The sequence below is a fragment of the Cannabis sativa genome, chromosome 1 (assembly GCF_029168945.1).
Source record: "Cannabis sativa cultivar Pink pepper isolate KNU-18-1 chromosome 1, ASM2916894v1, whole genome shotgun sequence".
Lineage (NCBI taxonomy): Eukaryota > Viridiplantae > Streptophyta > Magnoliopsida > Rosales > Cannabaceae > Cannabis > Cannabis sativa.
Window position 1 is genome coordinate 66802423 of NC_083601.1, and position 12497 is coordinate 66814919.

The window sequence follows — 12497 nt, forward strand, 5'->3', positions numbered from 1 at the left end:
GTGTATAAAAATTAAAACATAAGGGAGTTTTGCCACAAAAAAAAAAAAAAGTTAAATGTATAAAAATTAAAACATAAAAAGATTTCGCCGCAAATTGCTCAAAAAAAAAAATTAGTGGAATTGTTTTAATAAAATTTTGAGATTTTTTTATTGAAAGCCAAATTTCGGGATATTAATTTAAGAATAAATAAGATATATATATATATATATACTAGGTGAAAATTACGTGCCGAGCCACGTAAATATTAGTTTTATTTAAGTTTTAGTAGTTTTTGTTTAAGAATTCAATAATTAATTGTAAATTATTTTTTAAAGGATATATTTTATATAAGTACACTTGTTAAGAATGTCATAATTGTGTATATAAACCTATGATATACACATAATCATACACATTATTATTAATATTAAAAAGTAAGTTTATCTCAATTTATTCATACTCATTTGTTGAGTGAACCGTGAAGGTCTTTCCCCCACTTCATCAGATGGAGTCCTCGACAACATGCTCATGTGATTGACATTTTTTTATTATGTAACGAAAATAAATGAAAAAAATGGAGAAGCAAATGTGATTGACATTTTTTTATTCGTATCACAGGTTTGCTAACTGTAGAGTGAATGAGATGCAAGTGAGAGAAGCATTCACAAAGGTCTGATAATTCACTACCACCATTGTAATTTCTTCTCGCTGTCTCTCTTGGATTTAAGAGTACCGGGCGGAAAATGAGAACTTTGAATTGGTTAATTATATTTTCTTACCCAAGCAACCAAGTTCTGCTCTCTTGTAGCTCTTGAATTGTCAATTGCTTTCCTGCCTGTAATAATTTCCAGAAAAACTATTCCAAAACTATATACGTCTGATTTCAATGTCAACTGACCAGTCATTGCATACTCAGGAACACAATAGCCATAATACTATAATACTCTTCATCATTAAGCCTTGGCAGTGTTCACCGTTACCATCATCATCCTATATATATACTCAATTATTAAACAAATTAATGACATATATATGTTAATAATATTAATTAAAAGATGAAGAACAGTAAAAGGTAAAAAAATAAATGAATGCATGAAGTTACCCACTGCATCCAACTTAGCCTTAGCCTTGGCCTTGGCAGTGTTCATCATTATTATCCTATAAATTTCCCATTACCCTTGTTGACACATGAGTGTTATCCCCATCAGGCCCGAGTTTTGTCAAGCCAAAATTAGAAAGCTTAGGATGGTACCCTTGATCCAGCAAAATATTGGAGCATTTCAGATCTATATATATAACAGGAGGGCTAGCTTTGTCATGTAAATATTCCAATCTTTTTACTGCCCTGGCTGCTATTTTCATTTTTGTATTCCAGTCGAGTCGTTTCTTTCCTGGTGTAATGTCTGCAAAGTAAGCTTATGAAACTTTAGCATGTGCAAAAGAATAAATAGACAAATGAGGTTAAGAAATGGACAAAATGAAATAGATACCATGTAAATGGTCTTCCAAAGATCCTAGGGACATATATTTATAAACAAGAAGCCTTTGATCACCATCAGCACAATAACCAGTAAGGTTAACAAGGTTAGGGTGATGAAGAAGACTTAACATCAAAACTTCAACCAAGAATTCCCTGTTCCCTTGCAAGCCGTTACGACCAAGTTGCTTGATTGCTACAACCTATACAAAACACACAAAATAACAGAATCCATAGTTAGCTTGCAATACAAACACCGCCCAAAAATGACTCAAATTAAGGTAAACTGAGATAACTATGCCATAACTGGTGGGCTCTGTAAATAAATTGGTCCAAAACTCAGAAGATGAAAAGCATGAAAGAAAACATATATTGACAAATTAAGAAGGTAAATTAGCGTCTTATTTTTTTTTCATAAAATGGTAACCGTATTATTGCACTGGACTAACCTGGTTAGTGCTTTCTAAAGGCCCTTTGTACACTCGACCAAAACCTCCCTCACCCAAGAGACATTCTGCCCATTTCTAGTTGCAGCTGCCAACTCACAGAATGTAAACATTTGTGCTGCAATGTGATCGGATCCTCCATTGCTGGAAGGCTCCTTCTCATTTATGGACGGAGTTGTGTTGTAATTACCTGACAATGGAAATCAGACAATAACAAACGCACACTGAATTACAAAATTTAGGTACTTATCAGATTTCCAAAGAAAACATCATAAACATGGTATAATTTCCTCACCTTTACCATTATGGTTCAAAATCACAGACCAGTTCTATTAAGATCCAACTACTAATTCACAAATAGAGTAAGGTAAGTTCTACCATGTACTGCTACTATGAGTATACCTATTGAGTAAACTCGAATGGATTAAGTTTTCGTATGAAATAATGAGGTTTGAAAATTAAACAAAACTGCTAACCCCTGTACTCGTGGGTATGAATGGGTTGGTCAAGAAACGGAGAACCAAAGAGTATGAAGACACACGAGGTAAGATTAGCGGCAATTAAAAATATAGCACCTACACAATTATTAATTAAAATTTAAAAAGAGTACATAAATCATCATATGCTAAAAATAAGAGAGTTTAGCAGCAGCAATTAAGATAAAATTATATTATAAGGCTAAATGATAAAAAGATATTTAATATGCAGAGAGAAGATATTTAAGGTGTTGAGAAGTAAAAAGACAATGAAGACAGAGTACTCTTACCAGTACCAGTAGAAAGACAATGAGAAGAACTTGAAGTTGAAGAGGATGTACCAACTGTTTCGCAATTGCCTGAACTTGTTCTTCCGGAAGACACTTGTCATCCTCGAGAATCTCAAATAGTTCGCCCTGGTCATCAGGAAGATGCATGTATTAGAATCCATTCTAGAATGGGCTAGTCACATACTATTACATGTCTAACATAGTTTTAATGACTGATTTTAATACATGTTTAGCTTATGGTGAATGTAAAACTCGAGAAGATTAAAGGATCATTGCCTGTGCAAATTCGGTTACAACACAGAACTCCTGAGGGCTTTCAAAAGAATCAAGCATCTCAATGATATTTTCATGCTTTAGCTTTCTAAGAATCTGTAAAATAACTGCCAAGTTAAAAAAAACATCAAGGAATCACTGATTAAGAACATCATGAAATCAAATTATGGAAAAAAAACCTCAATCTCCTGTCTTAGATTGTGAATATCCTTGTCACTTTTCCCATGCTTCATTATAAACTTCATTGCAACAGTCTATGAACCAAAAATAATAACAAAAGCTTGTTGAAAAAAATAATAAAAAAAAAAAAATGAAATGAGCTGTAATTAGTATTTACCTTATATGTTTGTGCTTATTTTTAGTTTTATTTTTAATTTTACCACCAAGAGGATAAGGTTGAAAAATATTAGAATATGAAAATATTATTGGTGCTTATTAGTAATTTGCAAAGAATGTGAAAGTCTATAAATATATAGTTGTGTAGCTATTATTAGATATGAAATGAGATAATAGAACTTTTTTCAATTAGAAGATTAATGTACATTTTACTATTAATAACATACATTATTATAACACAACTATGTTTTACTTACTAAATATACTGACACATATTTTATTTTTATAAAACAAAATCGTTCAAATAATTATACTATTTTAATTATTAATTAAAATAAAAAACTAAAATATTAAATAAAACTAACACTACGTGGCTTGGCACGTAACAATCACCTAGTATATATATATATATTTTTTTTTTTTTGAATACAAGAAAGAAATTCTTCTCAAACTACAATAATTCCATTATCAATTTATCTTTTACGTTATTATAAATCACAAATTAGAGCACGTGATTTTCACGATTTACCTAGTGTTATTCGAAATAGGATAGTCGAGACTATCTTTTTATAGCGGGGGGCCTTGCCTTTCCATTGCAAAACTCAAATAAAATACTTTGAATCGTTGTTGCTCAGATTGAAATTGAGGAGAATCGTCCGTACCGACCCAGCCGCCGCTGTCTTCAACCTCTCATTCGAAACCTTTTCTCAGGTTAGCTTATTTCTTTTTGCTCCTTTCTTTCTTACGTTTCCTGATCTAGGGTTTCTTTTAACTTCTTAACAAATGCTCGCTTGGAATTTTTCTGTTTGCTTTACGATTTGATTTTAATTTTGGGTTCTTCATAGCTGTTTAAGATTTGATTTAGGTTTTATCTTTCGATTTTTTCTTATTAGTTCATGATTACCAGAAGTTGCTTGTACTGTATATATATATATATTTTTGGGGTTGGGGGGTGTTTGAGACTGAGTACGTTGCGAGCGAGAACTTTCCCTAGGGAATCTTTACTTTGTCGAATTAAAGCTCACAGCTTTGTCCTGATTTGTTATTCTTTATTTTCAGGTTTGTAGGGAGTGAGTTTATCAAATAATTAGAATGGCCGGTTTGAAGGAAGTTCTTCCTGTGCCGAAAGCAACCACTATTACCCATTATGATCACTCTAATGATCCATGGTTTAAGAAGCGTTATAGCTCATCTGAAGCTGAAAGGGCTGAAGCTGTAATCAAACCCAATCCAGTTCCTCCTTACTTAAATCGTGCAGGCTTTGTTCCTCGTAAAGTAGAGGATTTTGGTGATGGGGGTGCGTTCCCGGAGATTCACATAGCTCAGTACCCTCTTGGCATGGGTAGGGATAAATCAGGGAAGCCTAGTGAGTCGAAAATTCTGCCACTTACGGTTGACGCCCATGGAAACATTGCTTATGATGCCATTGTGAAGCAGAACGAGAATTCAAGGAAGATTGTTTACTCACAACATAAAGATCTTATACCAAAGATCTTGAAAAATGAAGTCGACACTGCTGACGATGAAGATGAGGAGATGGAAAAAGTAATTGAAGAAACGACACAAGAAACAAAGGCTGCCCTTGAAAAGATTGTGAATGTGAGATTAAGTGCAGCACAGCCGAAAAATGTTCCTAAACAGTCATCAGACTCTAAATTTATCAAGTATAAGCCATCCCAGCAATCTGCAGCATTCAATTCAGGTGCAAAGGAGAGGGTTATCAGGATGGTAGAGATGCCAGTAGACCCACTTGAGCCTCCTAAGTTCAAGCATAAGCGAGTTCCCAAGGCTTCTGGCTCCCCACCTGTGCCAGTTATGCATTCTCCACCACGTCCTGTGACTGTTAAAGATCAGCAGGACTGGAAGATACCGCCATGTATTTCAAACTGGAAGAATCCGAAGGGGTATACTATTCCCCTTGATAAACGTCTTGCAGCTGATGGGAGAGGACTGCAAGATGTTCAAATTAATGATAATTTTGCAAAGCTTTCTGAAGCGCTGTATGTTGCTGAACACAAGGCAAGAGAAGCAGTTGCTATGAGATCAAAAGTTCAAAAGGAGATGCTCATGAAGGAAAAGGAAAGGAAAGAGCAGGAATTGCGAATGTTAGCTCAAAAAGCACGTTCCGAGAGAACTGGTACAGCTGCCCCAGCAGCTATTCCTATGCCTTCCGAGAAAAGCTCAATGGATGCAGCTGACACACGAGGGGATTATGATCGTCCAAGGGAGCGAGAGCGAGAAAGAGAACGGGAAAGAGAGATGGATTATCCAAAGGAGACAAGAGAGGAAAGGGAAGAGCGGTTACAGCGGGAGAAAATTCGTGAAGAGCGGCGCAGAGAAAGGGAAAGAGAGAGAAGATTGGAAGCCAAAGATGTAGCAATGGGCAAGAAAAGTAAAATTACTAGAGATAGAGATCGTGATATCAGTGAGAAGGTCGCTCTTGGCATGGCTTCTACAGGAACTGGAAGGGGAGAGGTTATGTATGACCAGAGGTTATTCAATCAAGACAAAGGAATGGAATCTGGTTTTGCCACGGATGACCAGTACAATGTGTATGACAAGGGCTTGTTTACAGCCCAGCCTACTCTTTCAACCCTCTACAGACCTAAGAAAGATATTGATGCTGAGATGTATGGAGGTGCTGATGAGCAATTGGACAAGATCATGAAGACTGAACGATTCAAACCCGACAAGGCATTTGCTGGTACTTCCGAGAGGGCAGGTCCAAGAGATAGGCCAGTTGAGTTTGAGAAGGATGCTGAAGAGGCTGATCCTTTTGGACTAGACCAGTTCTTGACAGAGGTGAAGAAAGGGAAGAAAGCTATGGACAAGGTTGGTTCTGGAGGGACAATGAAAGCAACTGCAGGCTCTGCAATGCGAGATGGCTACGAGGGTGGAGGTTCAGGCAGAAGTCGCATTGGGTTTGAGAGGGGTCGTTAAAGAGCCACTCCATGCTGGTTCAGACATATTATTTGCAGAATTGAATATATAACAACTGTTTTCCCCTATGAGAGGGGACTGAGTCCAACTGCTCCTCCCTATATTGACTTGCTGATTAAGCCTCTGGCAGGCCATGCTTGGTATGTGGAAATACGAAGTTGAAAAGAAATCATTGTTCTGTGGAGGAGGATATGTGCTTTATGTTAACTTTCGTTTGTCGAGATGCTTTAATTAAATGCAGAAGTTGCGAAGTTAAGCTCCCATGCTAAGTTGTAACTGTTTCAAATTGCTTTCTACTTGCTTAACTTTGTTAGTACATCTAGAACAGAGAACCGGTGTAAACAACTTAAGGTTGATATTTTTAGGTTTATATTTTACCGTAATGACTATTTTATCTGTCAAATGCCCTGGAATATGGGTGGTGCTTGTTAAAGGTACTGTTTAGTTGGTTGACCTATTTGTTCACTGTACTTTGTGACTCTTAATAGAATCCTCATATTTCAAAAATGCTGGGTTCAACTTTTTTTTTTTTTAATGAATCAGAATATGTATTGGCAAAAACAAATTGCTTACATCCTAATAGCACCCAAGAAGGCCTAAAATAATCATCTATACATATAATACTGGGTTCAACTTAATGTCATATGTTCAAAAAAAAAAAAAAAAAACTTCATATTATGTTCTTAGGATGCTTATAAATTAGGATAATTACATAATGCACCATTTTTTGTAAAATATTTACATTTTTACGTTCAAAGAATGTTTTTTTTACATTTTTACGGTTTTTTAAAAAATAATACGAAAACAACATAAAATCAACAAAAAAAACAACATAAAAGTAATATAAAAATAACATCAAAATAACAACAAAAAAAAAAACAACAAAAAATAACATACATAACAAAAAATTAACAACAAATGAACAAAATTTCAACATAAAAAGACCGTATTTTATGTAAATAAAATAAAAAAAATCGTAAAAATGTTTAAAATTCCGTAGAACCGTATTTTTGTTGTTTTTGTGCATTTGTGAAATTAACCTTATAAATTATTCCATAGTCAAAATTGGAATACTAGGACATATTTACAATTTGTTGTCTTTCTTGGCTAAACAAGGCTATCGGTTGTTGTCTAATGATACTTCTATGGCTCGTAGGAACTACAAAGCTAGATATTATCCTAATGGTAGTTTTTTATCTGTTATATTAAGACAAAATCCAAGCTTTATATGGTGTAGCATTTTTGAAGCTCAGGACCTGGTGCGGGCAGGAGTTCGAAGATAATTTGGGTTTGGTGCGAATGTCAGTATTTTAAGGGAACCTTGGCTACCTGATTCAAGTAATCCATATGTTTCTTCAACCCATCCAGGATTGGAGAATCAGGTTGTTAGTTCATTGCTGGTTGTTGATTCTAAAACCTAGGATGTTGAGGTCATAATGGATCTTTTTAATGAGCGTGATAGTGCACTGATCATGTCAATTCAGCTAAGTGACACGGCTGAGGTGGATAGCTGGTTTTGGGCGAAAGAAACTTCAGGAATTTTTACTGTAAAGAGTGCTTACAAGCATTTACAATTGGTTAAAGGTGAGTTTCCAATTGTTGTAGAAAGAGATGGCTGGAATAAGCTTTGGCAGCTGCATATTCCTCCCAAAGTTCACGATTTTTTGTGGCGTTCTATTTCGGGATATCTCCCTACGAAGGCTCAGCTGCACACTAAGCATGTTTATGTCGATCTCATGTGTCCTCTGTGTCATATGGCTGTGGAAACAATTTTTCATGTGCTAGTTGATTGCCGTTTTGCTCGATCATGTTGGAACTTGTCCATTTTGTCTGCTGCTACTGGTGTCGAGCAATCTTTTAGCAGCTGGTTTTTTAGTTTGCTGGAGACTAAACTAACAACAATCTGTCTTGAAGCTGCTATGGTTAGCTGGGGAGTTTGGAAGGCTCGGAATGTTGTGTTTTGAAATAAAAAAGCTTGCTCAGCGACTGAAGTGGTCAAATCAGCGCGCTCTGTCCTTGATCATTGGATTACTGCTCAAACTCAAAAAAGGGGCCGATTAGGGGTGTTCATAAAATAGCCGATCCAATCCAATCCACACGATCTAATCCGCAAAGTGCGAATATCCGCACTTGTGCAGATTGGATTGGATTGAAAAATTCAAAATTCGCACTTGTGCGAATTGGATGTTGATTGACATATAAAAGTAACCGATCCAATCCAATCCACACATCTTTATAAAAAATTAAAAAATATATATATACAAATAATATTTAAATGTAAAGAAAATAGTAATTTAAAAGTTTATTATATATAATACAATTATATTTTAAAACTTAATAGATAAAATATATATTCTATTATTATATATAATTTTTTTTTACCTACAATTTAAAATAAAAATAAATGTTTCTTTATACATATAATTTTTTTTCTTCATTTGAGTTTGTTATTTGTCATTTATTTTAATGTATTGTTGGAAACATAAAAAAATTATAATTTGTTTTATTTTGTTACTAGTTATGTGAAAAAAATATTTTTTTCATAAATATTAAATAATTTAATATTAAAAAGTAACCAATCCAATTCGCACTTTTGCGGATTGGATTGGGTTGTATTTGAGCCATTGTGCGGATTGGATTGGATCCAAAAAATGAAATCCGTATAAGAATATTTTTTATTTAAGGAAATATATTTCTATTTAAAGAAATAAATTTCTATTTAAGGAAATAAATAAATAATTGATTTTTTGATAAATGAATATTTTATATTCATTGAATCTGGACAAAATCAATTATGTAATATTCTATATATGGTCAGATTTAAATATTCATTACCTGATTTGATTTCCTGAATTAATTGTCAAAATATTCTGACAATTAATGTGGCACAAATACTGATGGAGTATCTCACCTATAAATATAGGGTCTCGGTCCCCGAACTCCTCACTCATTCTGTTCATAACAGCAAAATCCATCTAAAGAGAGTTGAGAGATCGAGGAAGCCCGATTACCCACATCAATCGATTTCTTTTGCAGATCAAGCTTATGTGGGACTAAAGCTCAAAGATTCAATGGCTGGAGGTATTTCGATCCTTAAATTATAGTGCATATATGATTTATTAATTCCGCACTTTATACTTAATCATATATGTTTCAATTTATACAAATAAATGTCTAACAGTTAGTATCAGAGCGGAATATATATCTCTGCCTTGATTTTTTTGAGTTTCATATATATATATATATATATACTTTTACGGGGTTCTTCATTTATAATATAAATTATATATATTTTATATATACTTCTATATTATATAATTCCGATTATATATATATTCATACTCAATTTATTTTTTATATATACATATATATATATATTTATCTTCATATTTACGTTCATATACATATATTATATACATTCATTTATACCGTATAATATATATATTTCTGGGTATACACTTTCATATTATTATTCATTTATTCATTGATTTCTTTCCATATAATTAATTATCATATTCTATTATATATTTGTATGATATTTTATATGGTTTAATATGTATATGCAAGTATATATGTATATATATACGTATACAATATCGATTTTGGTTATATACATAGTTTATATATATATACTTTTTTTTTATTTCCGTATATATATATTCATTTTATATATATATATACACTTTTACATTCATATTTCATAATCTATATGTTCATATATGTACACATTTATATTTATATTTACATACTGTGTATATACATATAACTTTCATATATATATGTTTATATATAATACTCAATGCTTCCATATTTTTATTGCATAAAATTGTATGTAATACTATCTTCCATACATTAATGATGATTTTATGCAGTATATACATTGTATACGAGTATATATATACATGAAGGTTTTATTTTTCGGTCTGTAATTTTTTCGTTTTTATTTTCGGTATTTATTTCGAATCCTCTATTTATTACTATATTCATATAATATTTTAGATCGATTTTATGAATGAAAAAGATTTGAAAATCATCTGAAAACTGAAAAATTCTCTTAAGAACACGATCGGACCCAAAAGAATTTTTATAAAATTAAAGTCTACATTTTACGTGTTTTTTATGCTTGAAATCAATATGGATCTCTTAATATATTCATTTAGATCATTTTGGAATTGATTTCATGAATTTTATCGTCGTTGTCGTTTTTCAGGGCAATTTTTTCAAAAAAAAAAAGGAAAATTAAGAAAAATTTAAGAAAATTCGAAAATTTTATTATTTTGATTTATTTTTTGGAATTTTATTTTATTTCCTTATTTTTGTTGATTTAGTCAATTAAATTACATTTGTTTAAACTTTCCATTATTGTTTAACATATATCTTCATATATTCTATGTTATTTAGTAATAAATTATTATGGAAAGTTTTTAATTTGGTAAATTAATTACATGCTTTATTTTTACATGTAATTACAATAATTGTGATATTTTTAGAATGTGAATATTTGATTATTCTACAATTAAGTGCGCAATTATTATATTTATTTACTAATTAAGTAATTTACTGATTTAATTAATTGATAATCTGCTATTAAGTACAATCTTTAATTGTGCATTTAATTCATTTCATATAATTAGTTGTACTAATTTGTATATTTACCTTATTTATATAAATTAATTATTAGTGTAAATATTTAAGATATTATATGGTCATAAATGCATAATTAATTACATAATATGGAATTAAGCATTTAATTTATTATCATACAATAATTGTATTAATTTGTATTTATTTAGAAATTTTTTTTTAATACAATTAATTTAAATTTGTATGATTTAAAAGCTATACATAAATTTCTTTTATAGTGCTAGATATATTTAAAAATATTCAAACATTAAGATAGGTTGAATATTTTATATAGCACATTAAGTTTCATAAAACTTCATAAAATTATTCATAAAACTTTCCTAAAATGAATAAAATATGAATAAAATATTAGTAATTTTGTGGTTTGACATAAGAAAACATGAACATGGGACAAATACTCATATCTAGAACGGTTTTTAATGATCTTCGGACGACCACACTAGGAGCACTAATCTCAGTGATTGTCTATTATGTTAATAACGAAATTACTTTTAGGTAGAGCCCAATACCTAATGTCAAAGTGAAAATATAATTTTATATAATTAGGGAGTAGCCACAACATCCTTATTTGTATAAAATTGTATATTAATTAAAATTCACCTTAATGGACATAACTTGTAATTAATTATATAGGCATAATAATTTTACCCCACAGGGATTTTATTATATTTGTATAATTAATTAGGATAATATGTTAAATTAAATTCTCTTAATTTACCCCACAGGGAGTTATGGGGATTCAATTTAATAGTGTTATCACAAATTTAATAAAGATAGATAATAAACTTTCATTTTCCTAAACTAATTGTTTAATTAAATCTATCATAAGGTTCATCTAATTTTATTAAATTTAAAATTTAGCCCACAGGCAATTTCGGATTTAGTAAAATTTTAATCTTCAGTTTATACTTTGGTGTCTAGTGAACCACATAATTTTAAATAATTAGGGAGTAGCCACATCATCCTTAATTATATAAAATTATATATATTAAGTGGATCAAGATCACATAATAGACATGAATTATGTGAACACAATAATCTTACTCTACAAGGATTTTATTATATTTACATAATTAATATGTTAAATTAAATTCTCTTAATTTATCCCACAGGGAATTATGTAGATTTAATTTAATAATTTTATCATAAAGTATAAAATTTTGAAACATTTATAAATAATTAAGTGTTTCATACCTTTCATTGAGATAGAAATATTAAACTTTAAGTTTTTCATAAATTGTGTAAATCTATCATAATCTACATCTAAATCTAATCTTATTAAATTAAAATTTTAGCCCACAGGTAATTTTATTTAATAAGATTTCATATTTAAGCATGTTTATTCATTGGTAAAAACATGATTCATTTAAACTTCAAAACTTTATATGTAATTTTATTACATCACTATTCATAAATTTCTTCCATACCAGTAGAAATTTCCAAAATTTATTCGGATAACTTCATTTAAAATGTACAGTTTTTACTGTATAATTAAGAAAAATAAATCACACTTTATTATCACCAATAAATTTTAATTTATTGTGTATGAATTCATTCTAATATAGTTAATGTGATTATTAACACATAGTGGATTATTTTAGATTGTTATTCCACATTCATAATTTCTTGCAAGGT

At 30.9% G+C, this 12497-nt stretch overlaps 1 protein-coding gene and 1 pseudogene across 1 annotated transcript; one reads left to right on the forward strand and one right to left on the reverse strand.

Moving 5' to 3' along the window:
• Positions 1 to 904: 904 nt before the first annotated feature.
• On the reverse strand, positions 905 to 2207 carry LOC115704470 (probable serine/threonine-protein kinase PBL7; annotated as a pseudogene).
• Positions 2208 to 3712: 1505 nt separating this feature from the next.
• Positions 3713 to 6725, forward strand: LOC115707308 (SNW/SKI-interacting protein A). Its single transcript, XM_030635222.2, has 2 exons — positions 3713 to 3989; positions 4338 to 6725. The coding sequence occupies exon 2, from the start codon at positions 4371 to 4373 to the stop codon at positions 6216 to 6218; it is 1848 nt and encodes a 615-aa protein (XP_030491082.1). The 5' UTR covers positions 3713 to 3989; positions 4338 to 4370; the 3' UTR covers positions 6219 to 6725.
• The last annotated feature ends 5772 nt before the right edge of the window (positions 6726 to 12497 follow it).